Source organism: Pipistrellus kuhlii, unplaced genomic scaffold, assembly GCF_014108245.1.
Source record: "Pipistrellus kuhlii isolate mPipKuh1 unplaced genomic scaffold, mPipKuh1.p scaffold_m20_p_14, whole genome shotgun sequence".
Taxonomy (NCBI): Eukaryota; Metazoa; Chordata; class Mammalia; order Chiroptera; family Vespertilionidae; genus Pipistrellus; species Pipistrellus kuhlii.
The window spans coordinates 30,930,877-30,950,416 of NW_023425449.1; the positions used below are offsets into that span (position 1 = coordinate 30,930,877).

The following is a 19,540-nucleotide window of genomic DNA, read 5'->3' on the forward strand; positions in this document are numbered from 1 at the left end:
GCTCTCTATCCCTCTCCCTTTCTCTCTGTGAAAAATCAATAAAACATTTTTTTTTTTTTAAAGAGAAAGCCAAGGACCTGGTGACTAAATGTGAGGATAGAGAGGGAAGAAGAGCAAGAGTGTTGAGCTAGGACAAAAGTGATATTAAAAATATTGTAGAAAAGTCAGTAAGGAGAACCTGAATGAAGTGATGCCAGTGATCACCTATGCTTTTTCTAAAAATTCCCAGTTTCTCTGTGCGGCTCCTTAACTGGGCAGGTGTTTCCCTACAGTCCTTTGCGTCTGGCAGAATGAAATGGAGTGTGGAAGGGCATTTAGAGTTCTTGAGGTCACCTGGCCTAATCTCTTCATTCTACAGATAAGGAAATTGAGGGCTTCAGATATTGTGGCTTCCCTTAAGGTCACACAGATAAGCTGGCACAGTTATCTGAAGTTTCTGTAGCAAAGGTTGTTGTGTCTTAATCCTCCTGCCTGTTGGCAAAATGACCCTTGTGTTTCCCCATAGTAACTAAATTAGCATTGACTTGATTCCTCAAATAGTTTTGCACCTTCCCAAATCAAATACCTTAATGGTTCAAATAATTCTTTCTGAGTGGCCTGATTACCACCCCCTCCCCCCTTTACCCATACGTGCAGCTGCAAACCTTTTAGTAACACTCGTGGGCATTAGTGCCAAACTTGGCCTGGGTGGAATGGTGTGACTCATCGCGCCCCCCCCCCTCCCCGAGAGGAGCCTAGCCAGGGCCTTGAATACCTGAACTCTGTTTTGGGAAGATGTTGAAACCAGCCCTACCCCTTATTAGCTGGAACCTAGGGAGTGCCTTCATTTTCCCTTCAAAGCCTCTTTCCTCGTCTTGCCACCTTGGCTCTTCTCCTTTTCCCGCTTTCCTCTGCCAGGGTCCTGCCCTTTCTCCCTCGGGATCACGCTCCCACGGGCCCTTCCCACTTTATGTATTTAGGGACTTCCTTGCACACCTTGATCTCTCCTTCCTTTAGGGTTCCCGGGCCCCTAGCGTGCCAGGGGCGGAGCTGGGTGCACAGAAGCCCCGCCCCTTGGCTTTGGGCGGGGCCCACGGCGAAATGGCGCCAATGATTGGTGGGGCGGGGCCTGCACCGTGGGTGGGCCCTTCCCAGGGGGCGGGGCGCACTGGCGGGTGCGCTGGGGGCGGGGCCTGGTGCCGGGGGAGGGGCCTGGGTCCGGGGGCGGGGCTCGGAGCCGAGGGCGGGGCCTGGAGCCCGGCGCGGGGTGGCGCAGCTGTGGCGGCACTTCCCGCTGGCCACGCGCCGGGTGCGGGTCCCAGAGGTAAGCGTGGGGAGGGGGCCCGGTGGCTCGCGTGCAGCTGGAGGGACTCCGCGGGCGCGCACCACGCAGGTGTTGTGCCGCCGGCCCGGCCCGGTGCCACTTCGGCGCCGCGGAGCGCGAGCGGGACGTTGGGGGGCGGCCCCTGGCTCGAGTCCCCTGTGGGCGGGTTACCCGGGGTCGGGCTGGAGCTTTGCAGCACTTGTTCGCGGCTTTAGGTCCGGGATAGGAAACTCTTGGTGTTGCACCGCACACCCTCTCTCCAAATCTGGAGAGACCTCATGGATTGTAGGAATTCTATACTTAAAATACATTTCTAGTTTGCTGTTCAGGACCGTGGGAGAAACTCTATAATGAATGAACTTGCAGCGCGTCTTTACGTTGACTTCGTGATGTTCAGTTTGCAGAAAGAGTGAGGCCAAGAATGGGACTCTTATTTAAGCGAGGACACCAGGATTTCCATAGGCATTAAGCGGGCAGGTTTTGAAGCTGGAGTGCCTAGGTTTGAATCTACTGATTCATTGTGGAAACTGGGGGCAGTTTGCCTCAATCCTCTATGCCTTTGGGAAATGGGGGTAATAATAGTGCCACCCTTCTAGGATTGTTAAGGAGATTAAGTGAGTGAATACTTAGTGCCTGCAATGGTGCAAAATGACATTGGCTATTTTCTTTACTATGCATTCACACGGGCATTAACCTTCAAAGTTGTCCCCACCGTTTTCCGCAGAAATGTTGCTATAAATGCTCGGGGATTCGTTTGGAACAGTTTTCAAAGACCGACTCCCACCAGAAAAGAACTCATGGCTATTGTCTCATACTAATGATGTGCTCATCCACCTTGTTCCAAACCAAACTCTGTGGTACAGAACTCTGAGTCTTGCAGGTTGTTCTAAAAAAAAAAAAGAGGGTGAAAACAGGCAGCACTTGAGTGAGTGTAGCCTCATTTTAAGCACCAAGCTCTGGTAGGTTTGTCTAAAAGGAAAACTCATGTTACTTTATATTTTTAATCCTCACCCGAGGATATTTTTCCATTGATTTAAAAATATATATTTTGTTGATTTTTTTACAGAGAGGAAGAGAGAGGGATAGAGAGTTAGAAACATAGATCAGCAAGCTGCCTCCTGCACACCTCCTACTGGGGATGTGCACAACCAACGTACATGCCCTTGACCGGAATGGAACCTGGAACCTTTCAGAGGGAAGGGCGAGCTCTATCCTGAGCCAAACCGGTTAGGGCCCATTGATAAATATACATATATATATATATATATATATATATATATATATATATATATATATATAATTTTTAAAATATGTTTTATTGATTTTTTTACAGAGAGGAAGAGAGAGGGATAGACAGAAACATCGATGAGAGAGAAACATTGGTCACACCCCCCACCAGGGATGAGCACGCAGCCACAGTACATGCCCTTGACCAGAATCGAACCTGGGACCTTGCAGTCTGCAGGCCGACACTCTATCCACTGAGCCAAACCGGTTTCGGCTATTTTTTTTTTTTTTTTTGAGAGAGGGTCAGATAGAAATATTGCGTTAATTGGTTGCCTCCTGCAAGCGCCCTGAACGTGCCCTTGAACTGAATCGAACCTGGTACCCTTTCCTGAGCAGGCCAGCACTGAGCCAAACTGGCTAGGGCAACAGTTCATACTACTTTATATAGAACTTATAAGTTGGGCTATTTTGGGTGGGTGCTTATTTGTACCGTTATTGTAAAATGAGGTAAACCAGAGTAGCCAAATGCCTAAGTAAACGAACCATCATAGAAATCTTTTAACTTGCCACATAGAATCTCAGGGATTCTGAAAAATCTGACCAGCTGCCCTTGACTGGTAAGGAAGGATGAGGCCCAAAGACCCCGAACCAATAAATGGCAGAGCTTAGACTAGAATTCAGCTCTGCTGAGCAACAAATCATAAAATCAAAAGTACAATATTACTTCTGGTTTTGATGAGAATACTATTTTTATTTTTGACATCTTTATGGTGCTGGGAATGTTTCTTCCCCTCTCAGCAACATCCTGCTTGGTAGCTTAATTGCATGATTCACAATCGTTCTTCAGCATCTTTGATTTAAATCACAAGTCTCAAAGTTGCTACATCAATGATTGCTTTGAGAGCAAGATGATTGTCTTCCTAAACTTTGCACAAACATGTTCTAATAGAGCTTTGGTTTTGTTGTTTTAAAATGCAGTCCTTTCTCTTATGTGGGGGAATTTAAACAACTAGTATAAACAAACTGACCTGGTAGGCAGTTTGTTATCACTGTGTCATTGATGAAGTTTTCTTGATTGGGTAGGATAGGGTCAGGAAGTGGGATGTTGATGTTGCTGCCAACTTCAAAAGCATCAAAGGTGGAATGAAATTACATGGAGATACTGGTGTGTTAGTTGCTGACCCTTTGCCCGTTCCTTGCATAGTTTGCTCCCTCACCTCTAGGTGTTTGTTTAGATATTACTATCTCAAGTAGAGCCTCCTATTTATAATTCCATGCAACCCCACTCTTTCTGTAATATATGCTTATCTGTTGATGTACTTGTTTATTATCTACTAGAGGCCCGGTGCACGAAATTCATGTAGGAGTGTGTGTGTGTGTGTCCCTCAGCCCAGCCTGCACCCTCTCCAATCTGGGACCCCAAGAGGGATGTCCGACTGCCTGTTTAGGGTGGGATTGGGCCTAAATGGGCATTCAGACATCCCTTTCACGATCCAGCACTGCTGGCTCCCAACTGCTCTCCTGCCTGCCTGCCTGATTGCCCCTAACTGCTTCTGCCTGCCAGACTGATCACCCCCTAACCTAGGGGTGTCAAACTCAATCAGAGAAGGGGCCAAAATCTAAAATCCAGCCTAAATCGTGGGCCGAATGGTTTACTGAACAGTCATAAACTGTCATTGTGATGGAAACGCAGCGGAGTGCAGTGATGACAGCGCGGTGCGGGCCACATTGCAAGGCCTGGCGGGACGGATTTGGCCCGCGGGCCTTGTGTTTGACACATGTGCCCTAACTGCTCTCCTGCCAGCCTGATTGATGCCTAATGGCTCCCCTGCTGGCCCGATTGCCCCTAATTGTCCTCCCCTGCCAGCCTGCTTACTCCTAGCTGTCTTCCCCTTCAGGCCTGGTTGCCCTCCCCTGCTGGCCAGGTCACTCCTAACTGCCTTCTCCTGTCAGCCTGGTTGTCCCCAACTGCCCTCCCCTGCTGGCCCAGTCACCCCTAACTGCCCTCTCTTGCCAGCCTGGTTGCCCCTAACTGCCCTCCCCTGCAGGTGTGATCACCCCAACTGCCCTCCTCTGTAGGCCTGGTGCCCCTAAACTGTTCTCCCCTGTAGGCCTGGTCCCTCCCAACCACAACTGCATCTTGTGGTGGCTGTCTAGTGTCCACCTGGGGGCAGCCATCTTTGACCACATGGGGTGGCCATCTTGTGTTGGAATGACAGTCAATTTGCATATTTCATCTTTAATATATAGGATTGTCTGCCATTAGAGGGCAAGTTCCATGAGGGCACAGGCGATTACCAGTTGTGCTGACTGCTGTGTGCTAAGTGCCTAGAAACAGTATCTGCCACCAGAAGGCATCCCATGCGTGGACCTGATGCAGACATTTCCAGCGAGGGCTAGTAATTACTTAAGCCAATTCCCTGTCATTTTCCCCGCGCTCTCCTTGCCCAGGTCTAGTTATTTCTCCTGGTTATCCAGGAATAAAACCATAAGACCTGGAGGCAATGTTAATCCTTCTTTCTATAATACCTTGTCCTCCACATGAAATAGCTTCTGACTTATTTTTCCTTTGTGTGATTAAAAAAAAAAAAAAAATCTGCAGCCCCTATTGATGCGAGGTTTATTTCTCTACTTCTGCAACCCCTTACCTGAGTTCCGTTTTCAAATGTCTTCACATCCTTCACATCATCAGAACAAAAAGCCTGTCATTCGGAGTTCTTTACAACATGACCTCAAATCTATGTTTCTCTTTCAGTTTTTATTGATGAGCTGGTCATTTCCCCCAAGTGGGCAGGAATTCAGACAAACTGGGCAAACGGCTATTCCCTATTTATAAAGGACTGTGCCACCCTTTCTGTTTTGTGTGCCCAGCCTTCAAAACCTCCCTCGCACCAAAACTGGTTTGGCTCAGTGGATAGAGTGTCTGCAGACTGAAAGGTTCCAGGGTCGATTCCGGTCAAGGGCATGTACCTTGGTTGTGGGCACATCCCCAGTATTGGGGTGTACAAGAGGCAGCTGATCAATGATTCTCTCTCATTGATGTTTCTAACTCTCTATCCCTCTCTCTTCCTCTCTGTTAAAAATCAATAAAATATATTTAAAATAAATAAATAAATAAACAAATAAATAAATAAATAAAAATGAAATAAAATAAAACCTCCCTTGCATGCCGCCACCATTTCAGATACCTAGATAGAAGTTCCATTGGAAGTGGCTTTTTCTTCCTCTCAATTCTAGTGACTTTCCACCGCTTTCTAGTTCGAATTGTAATTCCTGGGGCATTTGTCTTCCATTTTTGCTACAGATAATCTCCTGGAGGACAAAAAGCATGTCTACACAAATTCCAGTTACTTTTTTAAGGAAAAATAAGACACAGCTCCACCCCACTTCACTGTTTTTTAAACGCACATGAACTTAAGGTTCTGTTTGATAGGCCTTTAAGTCATTGAGCTTCTATAATCATTCCTATAAAGTGGAGAGTGAAGGAAGAAAACGGGGAAATGCAGTACTCCATAAAAAGATGCAAATAAAGACATTGAGATCTGGTTTCACAGAAGGGAGTAGGTGTAGGGAAAGCAATATACTCGGCACCCATATAGATGAACAGGCAGACGTTAAAAAACAGACACCGTCAGCTCACTCGGGAAGCCATTAGGACAAGACAGACTGCGTGGAGCAACGCTTGTGACTTTGGATTTTCAGCTGCGGTTTTATTCCCAAGCTTTATTTTGTTTTTGCATCTCGACACAAAGAATCCTGCTTTCCTGCTTTGTTTTCTGAGCTGGATAGGACTGAATGTCCTTTCTGGGCGGTGGAAGTAGTTTACCTTTTTCCTCTTCGTTGTTTAAAATAATAACATGGTCATACTTTTTCACTTGTTTTCCTGGATATATGCAGGAGACATTTGCCAGAAGCTTTTGGTCCTTCAGAGAAAGGTGATAGATACAAAAAACTCGAGTTGAGCTATTGTCGAAGCTTCCCATTTTAAGTTTAATACCAGCGTTTGGCTTAATGTACTCTGCTTCATTAAAATAAAATAAAATAATAATAAAAAAAAAAAAATATATATATATATATATATATGATTTTTTACAGAGAGGAAGGGAGAGGGATAGAGAGCTAGAAACGTCGATGAGAGAGAAACATCGACCAGCTGCCTCCTGCACACCTCCTACTGGGGATGTGTCCGCAACCAAGGTACATGCCCTTGACCGGAATCGAACCTGGGACCTTTCAGTCTGCAGACCGATGCTCTATCCCTGAGCCAAACCGGTTTCTGCTCCGCTTCATTTTTTATTTCAAACCTATCCCTGTATATATTCCAATTGAGTGAATTTTTTATTTTACTTGAGATTTTTTTCCCCTTATGGATTAAAACTTGTTTCTAGAGCTGATGCAGGCATTTCAGCTGTTTAATTTTCTTTTCTTTTTCATATTGTTTCCCAAACCTCTGCTGGGGTTTTCTCATTTGAGGGCCCACGTTAGCCTTACTCACTTATTTTGTAGTTGGCTTTGAGTACTTACAGGTATAGTCTAAGTTTATTTTACTGTTCTTGGGGTGAAGCTGCAGTTTGATAGGAGAGATTTGGTAGGAAAAAACATAATATAAAGGTTTTAATTTTCAAAATGTTAGAACTTGAAGGTAAAATTCTACTATTGAATATAATTCAAATATGTAATTGGTTATAATTTTTCTCCTGTGGGACATTTTTTCTAATGTGCTAACCAGTAAAGTTTCACTGTCAGAAGAATCTTGAAAGCAAATATTTGCTTTGGCGTAAAGTTTCTGCACTGTATAAGCATCTGTGTTTACCCTGAGTTTTCTTTGTTTTGAAAAAGCCTTTGGTTAAGGGTGTTCTATCAGATAAGATCATTCATACAAATCATAAAAGTCAGAGCACAAACTAATTACATATCCCTAGCACATGATAAGCGTGGTGTAAGTAGCTGTTAAATAAATCTGTATTTTCAGGGAGAATTAATTAAAATACTATAATTTATATATATATATATTTATATATATATATATATATATATATATATATATATATATATATATATATATATATGTGTGTGTGTGTGTGTGTGTGTGTGTGTGTGTGTATATATATATATAATGGAATTGACCTAGTAAAGAGGGAGAAATGGATGGTTCAGGAGATTGAGGAGTGATGAGCCAGAGGTTACTTAGTTGCATACTTTGGCAAACTGGAATTTCCAAGTGTCTCTCTCCACCTGCTTGTTGAATGAAACAAACTAATGTGTGTTGGAGCCTACCAAGTGCAGGGCAATGCATAAGTCACTGTCTCTACACTCCAGTCAGGGAGGTTCTCAACAAGTAAGCGGTATGCAGTCCTAGGTGGTTGTAAATGTTGAAGTGGAAAAAACCCAGGATAGTGACAGAAGATGAACTTGGAGAAGGAGCATTTTATTTATTTTTTATTTTTAAATATATTTTATTGATTTTTTTTACAGAGAGGAAGGGCCTAGAGAGCTAGAAACATCGATGAGAGAGAAACATCAATCAGCTGCCTCTTGTACACCCCCTACTGGGGATGTGCCTGCAACCAAGGTACATGCCCTTGACCAGAATCAAACCTGAGACCTTTTCTGTCTGCAGGCCAATGCTCTATCCACTGAGCCAAACCGGTTTTGGAGAGAAGGAGCATTTTAGTTAGGGTGGTCATGAAGACTTGTTGGAGGAAGTGGCATTTGTGCAAAGGCCTCGATGCAAAGAGCTGAAGGAAAGGCGTTTAAGGCAGAGGGGACACTGGTTCAAGAGCCCAGCGGTGGGACAGGGCTCCGTGTCTGTGAGGACTGGGGAGGGGCAGCTCTGACAGGAGTTAGTGGCTCAGAGGGGCCAGAGGCCCTGGTGAAATGCAGCTGGAGGAGGAGGAAGGTAGGCCGTGTAGGTGCTTGTGGTCTGTTAGCAGCCGTTCAGAGTTTGGATTTTATTCTAAGAACAGTGGGAAGCCATGGAAAGAGTTTAAGCCAAGGAGTGAAACGATCAGATTTACAGGGATTAAAAAAAATCACTCCACTGTGGGAAGATTGGATGGGTAGGAGGTTAGGCTGGAAGAAGAGAGGCTAGGTTGGAGAGTCTCCCTAGAGACTCTATAAGGTGATGGTGATTTGTTTTTGAGTTGGTGCCTCCTTAAATCTGAGTTCTCCCAACCTTCCGTCAGAACCAGCTTTTCCCTGGGCTTCCTGGGGCTTGTAGGATTTTTACCTATAGGACTGTGTGAATTCCCCCTTTGCTTTCCCTCTTGCCTCAGCTGATTGCCCATCCACCCATCGTCCCACCCATAGTCACAGTCCTCTGGGAGTCATCCTGGAGAGTCTTCTGTGTTCTGCCTGGAAGATGCAGTGGGAGTGGGAGTCCCAGTGAAAAAGCGTGGGGAGCCGGGAAGAGGGCAGGCGTTATGGGGATCAGGAACCCAGGATGGTGACCTTGGGAGGTCAAGGACAGAGCAGAGCATTGCTGCGGCACTCACCAGCTCTACCCTGTCAGTTCCGGAATCAGAAGAAGGACGTGTTTTCATTGTAAAGAGAAGCCCTTCCTTCTTATCCTGGCAGTTTTGATTCAGTTCTCATATTGGAAAACAAAGGACTGCTACCTCCTCACTGCCCCTTCCTTAAATCTATGGAATCAAGGGGAGCCAGTCTCAGGGAACCAACAGACTCTGGTTGAAGTTCTCGGACACACCTATGGATTGTTGGGTACAGACTATTCGTCTACATTGTACCTCAATATTTTGCACATACATATATTTTTTTTAATTTTTGTATCATGTCATCAAGAATCAGGATAGCCCTGGCTAGTTTGATTCAGTGGATAGAGCATTGGCCTGGGGATTGAAAGGTCCTGGGTTTGATTCCGGTCAAGGGCACATGCCCAGATTCCCAGTCGGGGATGTGTAGGAGGCAGCCAAACAATGATTCTCTCTCATTGATGTTTCTGTCTTTCCCTCTCTCTTCCTCTCTGAAATCAATAAAAAATATATTTTAAAAAAGAATCAGGATAACTAAAAGATATCTCAAATAAGAGATGAATAAATCTAGGAAAAACTAGGACTGCTTTGTGATGACAGAATGAGGGAAAATTCAAACGGGAGTTGGATGGGAATTAGAGGAAGGATATATTAGTAAGAAAAACAGGAAAAGTTATAAATGATTCATCATGTGATGTTTGGTGGGGGGAGGGAGAAGGTTACTCTGTATCTTCCACTGGCACATCCTGTTAGATTTTTTAAATCTGTTCTGCAATTAAGTTAATTTACAATATGACAAAGATATGCTTTTTTTCTGTTGAAACATTTTGGATGTGTTTGGAGCTAGTATTCTGAGAAGCGGAAAAAAGCAGATACAGATTATTTACTATTACAGTAGCCTTTTAATAATAACAAATTAAAAAAACGATAGTTTGGGGTCAGAATCTCCTGGGAAAGTACTTTTAATATAATTTAAAATGAAGCCCACCCACTTGTCCTGTTCTCTCCTCAGGAATAATTCTTGTTCCATCCCCAATTCCTCTCTTCATTCTCTGGGTCAGTTCCCAGTTCCCAAACCTGTTCCCATGCCAGTCCCCCTGACATGCCCAGGGTCTGTACATGGTTTTCTTCTGTCTCTTCCTTGAGTGGCCCTGCCAGCTCTCCCCTTTGGGATTCTTGTACCCAAACCCCCAGCGCCAGTCCTGTTCCCCTGCTGAAGAAAACGTGTGACTCTTCCAAGCCTAATTCCTTCCCCTTGGGACAGGCTTGTTCTTAATTTCCCTTCATGCTTTAGTGTGAATCACGCACCAGAGGAAGAGGGAAAAGAGGCCAGTGCCCCTGACTAGTCAGTGATTGCACGTTTTAAAAATTCTTGAGGCACACCGGTTGAAAATCACTGTTTCTGCGAACTAACACCTAACACATCACTTAATCGTCACAACAACTCATGGAGTATCTTACCCTGGTTTTACAAACGAAGAAACCGAGGTGATGAGAAGTACTTCCACATGCGCCAAAACCGGTTTGGCTCAGTGGATAGAGTGTCATCCTGCGGAATGAAGGGTCCCAGGTTCGATTCTGGTCAAGGGCATGTACCTTGGTTGTGGGCACCTTCCCAGTAAGGAGTGTGCAGGAGGCAGCTGGTCAATGTTTCTAACTCTCTATCCTTCTCCCTTCCTCTCTGTAAAAAATCAATAAAATATATTAAAAAACAAATAAAATAAAGTACTTCCTCATAGTCACACAGTTTTGGCGGCAGCACTGTGATCTGAACAGAGCTCTGACCTAAGAGTCTGCCTTGCACAGATTTCCTATGATATCGCTGCATGCATATCCCCTTCTTCTACAATGGGGTCTTCAAACTACGGCCCGCGGGCCACATGCGGCCCGCAGAGGAGTCTGATCCAGCCCGCCAGGTTTTTTGGGCAGTGAGCGCAGCCGAGGTGTTACAGTAGGAATTAGTAGTTCATATAGTCCGGCCCTCCAGCTCTCTGAGGGACCGTGATCTGGCCCCCACTTTAAAAAGTTTGAGGATGCCTGTATCCCCTTTGGAGATACAGAGTGAGGAGAAGGGAGCGCCGAGTGTCCATTGGCAATAGGGTTACGGACAGCAAACCACACAGAAGGAAAGCAGCATTCCAACTCTGCCAGCACGATTCACAGATGATGTTCTGTTGTGGGGGCTGTCCTGTGCACTGTAGGATGTCTAGCATCCTCCATGGCCAGTGGCCAATAGCAGTCCTCCCAGTTGTGGCAACCAAAAATGTCTCCAGACATGGCCAGATGTCCCCCTGAGGAGAATTACTGTAAATATAGTCCTTACCAGCTATTCCATTACCCTTGCAAATCGCTGCCCCTCCTGAGATCCAGCTGGCCTTCGAAAGCTCTGTGCCCATCAGACCCGCTTCTATATGTCTTTTGGGGCTTGTCTGAGTTGATTCGCTAGCTGGATGTTAGAGTTAGTTCTTCCATGCTGGGAGAGTACCTCACCTTGGTCCCCTCAGAGACCTGGGACCTCCTAGGCAAGCCGGCTGCCCCCGGGAGCCAGCCTGCAGGATCCTCTCGTGACTCCCCAGCGGAGCGAAGGCAGATGCTTCGCGTGAGTCTCCTTTGGAAAGCCTGACCTCCCTCTGAACCCCCACCAAAGCTCCAGCGTTTAATCCCACATGAACGACATACCTTCTTGTCCCATTTTTTTTTTTTTTTTTTTTTTTTAGCTGTGGGGGTTCTTCTATCAGCCCTCTCCTCAGTCTGTTTTATTTGGCTCCCTGGCCATTCGATGATTTTGTCTAATTTAAATGGCTTCGGTTTTATAGAATAATCATACACTAAATGTACAGTAATAACAGGGTTGCTTTTTTCACAACATCAGTTGTAACCGCTGGAAAACAAGTTTATGAACCTCCTTCATGGCTTCCCAGAGGACTCTTTAGAGGCAGGGTGGCGCCATGGGAAAAGGACCCAAACACTGACCACCGGGGCCCGCATTCTCTCCCCACCGCCTGGGGCAGGCAGCGTCCTCTCTTTGTGCCTCTGTTTCTCCTCGGTTTCCTGTCAATGGGTAGGCTGTTGTGAGCAGCAACCCGATTAAGGCACCACAAAGCACAGGCTCGGCATCTAAGAAGCTTAGCCACTAAGTATTAAACATTGCGAGGTTGCCAGTTTGATTAAGCTTGAAGGAGAGAGAGAATTTACTGAAGGAGAGGTGTGCAGTGTAGCAAACAAGTCCACAGAGGTTTTGGAGTCGGACAGATTTGGATTAGAATCCTCGCTCTACTGCCTGTCAGCTGGATCCTGGCCTGGAGAGGTGATTTTTGTCTTTCTACATTTTTCCAGACTAAGATGGGTGTTCTGACTAGCGGACCATGTTTTTGGGTCTCCAGAGGTTGGCATCAGTTCAGAGCTGGTGCCCAGTGACTCTCGGAAGGATTATGAATTTCCCATTTCCCAGTGGATGGTCACTCGTGTGAATGGATGAGGGTCTCTCTTGAGGGAGGTCTGGAGAAAGGTTGATGGGATACATTGTGGCCCTGTATAGGGTCACAGTAATCTTATATATAGTCTAACATTCCCCTGTCTAACATCCTTTTTTAAAATATATATTTTTTATTTATCTATTTATTTATTTATTTATTTTTACAGATGGATAGAAAGCTAGAAATAACAATGAGAGAGGAACATCAATCAGCTGCCTCCTGCACACCCCCTACCGGGGATGTGCCCGCAACCAATGTACATGCCCTTGACCGGAATCGAACCTGGGACCTTTCAGTCCTCAGACCGACGCTCTATCCACTGAGCCAAACCAGTTTCAGCTCTCCTGTCTAACATCCTTTGAATGTTCTTCCATATGTGCTCCTCAGACTCCTGCTGGTAAAAATTGTTGAGATTCTGCAAACTTCCTATGTAATAAAAGCAAACTGTTCCCTCCACCAGGAGTTTGATCAGAAGTTTGACCAGGGGGAAGGGAGGGTTACTCTCCCCCCTCCCTCCGCAGCAGGGCGGGGGCGGCAGGCGGCTGGGGGGATTTTCGTGCACTGGGCCTCTGGTTTTAGTATAAGGGCAGTCCCCTTTCAGAGTAGGCTCTGAACTTCTTTCTAAGTTCTCTTGGGCTCTAACTACCGTTTTGAGGCCATGAGTGAGGGGTGATGGGAGTATGTAGTGAGGAGACTTGGCATTCCCGTGCGAAACAACTTGAAAGGGTTCATGCAGGCAGGGTTTGGGAGGCTGGGACTCCGGAGAGAGGTGTAGGTCTCCGCTTTCAGTGGGGATGGATGTTCAGCTCAATGTGGAGTTCGACATTCTTACCCTTATTGTGTTTGCCCACTCACCTGCATCTGTGATTCAGGATCATTTTCCTTCCCAGCCAACGCCCATGTGTCAGCATGAGAGACTGCAGGGTTGCATGTTTAATTGGCTCTGCAACACTTAACCATTGAACTCTGGGCTTGATCCTATTCCTATATAAGACAAATAAAATTAAATTAAAAAATCTAAAAGTCGTAGATTTCCCACCCACCTGTTTGGGAATTCATGACTTTCAATTTGCCGTCTTTGTGCATACTCTCAAAGACAAGCGGAAGCAGCCCAGCCCAGGTCCCAGGCTTTGAAACAGCATTTCCATCATCCATGTGGCCTTCCAGCTCCTTGCCCACCGTCTATATTCTGTCCTGTGGCACCGTGGGAGGCAGTTTGATGCCATCTCTGTGTGCCCAGTGACTAGTTCCCCCCTCCTCCTTCCACAGGAAGGTGATCAGGGCATTCATCAAACATGCATCCCATTTTTGAGGGTCTGTTTCCTGAGGTCATTCTTGGTCCCAATTACTGCATCAGACACATGACACTCAAAAGTAACAGAAGGAGTTACAGAGTGCTCGTAATTTAGGCAAATGCTGCTTTTATGGGGTTATAGGGTCACCTAACTCAGACAGATGTGCACTCGAGGCTTAGGAGGGGGCCAGTGACATTTCCATGTTTTCTAACAACAAATTTAGTTCCGTATAAATCCTCCTGACTGCATTTCCAGCAGCAAATCCAACAAAATAGGTTTTATGTGTGTGTGTGTGTGTGTGTGTGTGTGTGTGTGTGTTTAATTTTTTGGCTGTTTTTGTTTTTTGTTGTTGTTCATCCTCACCCCATGATATTTTTGCATTGATTTTTAGAGAGAGTGGAGGAGAGGGGGAGAGACAGAGAGAAACATCGATCGGTTGCCTCCTGCATGGGCCCTGACTGGGTGAGCCTGCAGCCGAGGTGCATGCCCTTGACCGGAATCAAACCTGGGACCCTTCAGTCGTGGGCTGACGCACTGTCCACTCACTGAGCCTCAAACCGGCTAGGGCCAAAGTAGGTTTTGAGTGATCTTAAAGGAGGCCCCCTTCTAATCAGTTCAAGTTCACTATACCTTGACTATTCAATGCCTGCAGGTAGATACTTGAAATCATTACTTGAATGTAATTTATTGACAATGATCAGATCTGTCAGAGTGACTTCCTGAAATTAATCATGGAGAGAGACCCTTTAAAAAGTATTATTTCGTGTCAGTGGTGAGTCCGGGCTGCTGTGTGTAGCAAAGGTGATATCAGTGTGACATCTTGAGCCTTTTGTCCATCGGTGGAATGATAATATTAATATAATTGTGTTTTTTTCTGAATTAAGTTCTATTGTAACATCTCTGATCAGGGGTCCAGTGCATCAGAAGGATCCACACTTGTTGTCAGGTCTCTGGAGCCAAACAGCCGGGGTTCAAATACTGGACCCAAGAGTTATTTAACCTCTCTGTGTCTCAGTTGCCTCGTTTGTAAAATGGGCATAAATGGTTACCTACTAAATAGGATCCCACGCGGAAGCAAGCTCCACCTGTTTGACCTGATGCAAAAACTCTGAAAACCATCCCTGGAAAAACCCTGCTTTGAATCCATCCAACCAGGGGTCTTTTGGGTGCGAGGTAGCCCTTAGACCACGTGAACTGTGGTATAGGAGCTCCCGGAATTTCTCAGCCGCAAGGAAGGTGGATGGGATGCACATGTCTGATTGTGGTTTTAACTCTTGAAATGGACGTAACAGAAATTAAATCTCTTAACCTGGACTGAGACTTACGATCAAATTAGTAAATGAATGGTACTTTAAAAATTGTCTGGCTAATTGGTTTGTTTGTTTTTCTGTTGGTTAAGATTGCGTGATGGAATGTGAACATCACCTCAAGAGGTTCCATGTTTTGGAGTAGCTGATTGCGTTTGTCCTCTGCTGACCGTTGCTTTCCGACTCGTTTTCCGGGGTCCTTTTGAGGCCCAAACCCCAGAGGCCTTATACCATGGACTGCAAGGAGAGCTGCCCCAGTGTCAGCATCCCCAGCTCTGATGAGCACAGAGAGAAGAAGAAGAGGTTCACTGTAAGTAGACGGGGCACAGCCTATGGGGAAAACGGGATACAGAGAGTGTTTCCACTTCCGCTTTTGTTCTTTCTTAACCTAGAACATCCTCTTCCCATGCCCACAAATCCAGATTTTACATCAAATCTTCCCAACCTTGTATTCCAGGAGGGGGGTGTGCATTGATGTTTCCATTTCTCTCTCCCTCTCCATGCCTCTCTGAAATCAATAAAAACAGTTTAAAAAAAGAAGAAAAAAAAAGAAGAAACACTGAATATTTGTTGAAGAACAAATATTATTGGAAAAGGGTTACTTTCCTAATTATTGTCATGAAACATATAATACTGTATTTCGTTCTGTTAGTATTTACAGAGATTTATTATTCTCCTCCTCATGGGAGAAAAAAATGTCATTTATCTTATCTACAACTGATCTGATCTTCCTCATAAACCCCTACCCACTGAGTGATCTGGAGGGATTCATTTAACCCAATTCTGTTTGAGCTAAAATTTAAGCAGTTATTTTAAGTAGAGTGCCCAGGCTGTCTCCATTCTGCTCACGCTCTTACTGAACACACACTCCTCCACCTCAGCATCATGGTTTATGGGACAAGCAGGGTCCCTTTCACTGTGTTTGTTGAGTTGATGACTGCCTCACGGTATTGGTGGCCTGAGTGAAGGCTCTTCCATTGTTATCATCCTTCTAGATCTTTGCCACTCTAAGTGTGGAGTGACTGGTTTGGCAAACACCCGGCTATGCTTGACTTGACCCAGCCCTGGGCATTTCGGTGGCATCCATTGCTGGCATCTGTAGTTGACGAACTGACTTGTCTGTTCTTCGCTTGGGTTGGCCAGATCGTGGGACTCACTGCTTCCCCTTGGCTCTCAAAGGCTATAGAGTCCACTGAGGCTCTGGCGTGCCCTTTGCCTGCTCTTGAATCAAGTGATCTACCCCAGCCTCTGGCCTGCTAAAGATGCCCTGTGACAAAGCGACTTTCAGCTCAGTCCATTTCACATGGGAGTTGAGGAAAGCTGAGAAGTTAAACTCTTTGACCACTTCCCTCTGCCTTTTTAAATAAGTGGCGCTGGGGGACCCCCCCTCCCCCATGGTGGTTTTCTCTCGAAATCCCAGATAAGAAGCTAGAAACAGCCCCTCTACCCTCTCTGCTCCCTCCCTTAACACCTCCACACTCTGCACCGAAGCCCAGAGCTGAGATACTATTATACTGTGTGCCTGACCATGTGCTCCCCCTCAGTCTCTGTGTGGTAGTAATATCTTAACAAGCAGTGTGCATTTAATCCACTTTTGTATCAGCAACATTTAGAAGTAACACATGGATGGTAAAAAGAGGTCGGTGTACTTTGGATGAAATAGTGAAATGTGTGCAGGTTTTCCTTCCTTTCCCATCCTTACTTTTACCTTCAGGCCATTCTCTCCTTCGAGGGCATAACCTCTCGCCAAGTTTGAGGGAAGTTCATACTTAGCAAATATTGTCAGTAGGTTATCTCAGGTATCCTCCTAATTTTCATGGTCGAGGTAATTCTCATACGCCTTTTATATAGCTCTACACTGTGAAGCTTCTAACAGAATTGCATCCTAGGATGTCTTGACTTAAACCAAGTCTAAATTATACTTTCATTTATCTACTCAATCAATTGTCATTGAGTTTCTTTGTTATGCCAAACACTGTTCTAGGCACTGGGGTATAGCAGTTAGCAAGAATGACACAGCCCTTGTTCTCAAGGAACTTACATTCTATGGTGGGGCAAGGCAAACAGTTAGGAAATATTTTTAAAATTCAGTAAGATCATTTCATATTGTATTAGGTATTATACTGCTTTCTGTGAAATCTTGTGATTTTTTTGGTAAATTAAAGTATTTTTTTTAATTTGAAGTTTTTGTTGTCTATTGATTTTTAAAATAAATATATATTTTATTGATTTTCCACAGAGAGAAAGGGAGAGGGATAGAGAGCTAGAAATGCCGATGAGAAACATCGACCAGCCGCCTCCTGCACACCCCCTACTGGGGATGTGCCCACAACCAATGTACATGCCCTTGACCGGAATCGAATCCGGGACCCTTCAGGCCACAAACCGACGCTCTATCCACTGAGCCAAACCAGTTTCGGTTTATTGATTTTTAAAATTAGAACTTAATAAATCTTTGTTAATAAATCCTACTGCTAATTAACAATTCACAGGGCTTTATCTCAGCTCCTGTAAATATATCTGTAGCAGAACTGCTTCAGCCTGGAAGCCAGTCTTGGGTTCTAGTTTGGCTGTACTGGGGTAGTGATGGGAAGCCGCTTACCACACCAGGAATTGGCACAAGTAATTCAAGAAGCTTGACATCGGAGAAACCCAAGTTTCCGATCCTCTTGTAGCAGTCCTGCACTGGGCCTGTTCAATCCTGAATGATGTATGAGGTAAATATGTAGTCTCGTCTTAGAAGCATGCCTCACCTTCACTGGCACCTTGACCAGGTTCTTGATCCTCTACTTCTGCACACTCTCCATGTGAGCAGTGTCATCTTTTTTAAAATTTTTTTTAATTTTATTGATTTTTTACAGAGAGGAAGAGAGAGGGATAGAGAATTAGAAACATCGATGAGAATCATTGATCGCTGCCTGTTGCACACCCCACACTGGGGATATACCTGCAACCAAGGTACATGCCCTTGACCGGAATCGAACCCGGGACCTTTCAATTCGCAGACCGACGCTCCATCCATTGAGCCAAACCGGTTTTGGCAAGCAGTGTCATCTTACAAACAATTCTGACATCTTACAGCCAGTAGCTTCCTCTAAGACAGCGTGACACCTTGGTTAGGACCAGAAGAGCCATATCACCAACCTATGGCTCCTGGAGGGTGCTCTTTTCTGTCAGTCTAGATCAGGGGTGGGGAACGTCCAGCCTGCAGGCCGTATAAGCTCCTCAAAATCGTTCGGCCTAACCTTGCCAAGGCATTCGGGGTGAGTTAATTAAATGTTTGACTAAATACAGCAGGCTAATTTCTAAGTTGGTAATTTCGTATGGCCTGCAAATGATGTTATAAATATCCAAAAGGCCGTTGGCAGAAAAAAGATTCCCCGCCCCTGCTCTAGGTGGTTCATCCCTTAGGTGTCTGATCCTAGCGACTGTTTCACTTTCCAGGTGAACACTTGACTCCTCCCACTGTTGGCCAGTTAGTGTGATTATATCTTAAACGATACTACAGAATTCGTACAGTATAATCACATACATCAGGGAGTTCCTTTCCTCACAGTATCATCCAACTATGAACTTGTGAGTATAGCTTGCCAGTCTTTCTTAGGAAAGGATAGTTTATAAGTGTCTACCCTTCTTCCAAAATGAACCTGGTTTACTTTAACTCATCTAACAGATTGTGGGCAATTGTATTATAAACCCCAAAGCAGCTCATATCTCTTTCCCCTAGTCTTACGCTGTAAAATGATGAGACTGGTAACACAAGCCATCTGTCAGCGAGTCTTTTCTCATAAACCTGGACTCCTGATATTTTTCCTCTTGAAATGATATGATATTTTGGGGTCCCAAACAGTTTTCCTTACATTGGTATATTAAATTATAATCTGAGAGTACCCATGGGATGAATTGTGAGAGTTGATTCTATAATTTAACTGTTGATGATTTGATACTGATTCTGACACACCGTGGGTGTTCGAAGATTTAGATCTTAGTCTCACAAGTCTGTGTACTTGGGCAAGTTGTGTAACTTTTTTTGGCCATCATTTACTCATCTGTACCGTGGGGGGAGGGGTTAATATTTGTTCTGCTTACTTCATAGGGTTGTTGACTATGATTGTATGCAGTTACGTATATATGAAAATACTAAGGTAGTAGGAGGAAATCTGAGGATAAATTCTTAGTTTGAAAACTACCATGTAAAAGATGACCTGGGAGAAGGAGAGCTAAGAACAGCATTTCCTATGTGCCAGGCATCACTTTTGAAAATACTTTATAGGTTCAGTACATGACTAGCTGGAGAATAGAGAATATCTTCAGTTGAATCTATGATGTCTTATTCTTGGCAGGAAAATCTGAAACAAGAAAGGCGAAATAGAATTCATCTAAATAATGAGTACTCAGTATTCACTGTGCTATTCTTTGAAAATTATAGACCTATTTCATA

General features: G+C 44.9%; 1 protein-coding gene across 12 annotated transcripts in view; it reads left to right on the plus strand.

The window, feature by feature from the left end:
• Positions 1–1,205: 1,205 nt before the first annotated feature.
• LOC118718321 (serine/threonine-protein kinase Sgk3) overlaps positions 1,206–19,540 on the plus strand; it is a 59,794-nt gene continuing 41,459 nt past the window's right edge. For 9 of the 12 annotated variants that reach the window (XR_004987772.2, XM_045581448.1, XM_045581449.1 and 6 more), the window contains exon 1: positions 15,192–15,409. Coding sequence is in view for 10 of the 12 variants with exons in the window: in XM_045581448.1 (XP_045437404.1) it covers positions 15,332–15,409 (78 nt within the window). In the remaining 2 variants the exon portion in view is untranslated. Of the gene's footprint in view, positions 1,304–15,191; positions 15,410–17,792; positions 17,817–19,540 lie in introns of those variants that run through there. The other 3 variants (XM_036437048.2, XM_036437058.2, XM_036437051.2) reach the window with 3 other exon arrangements.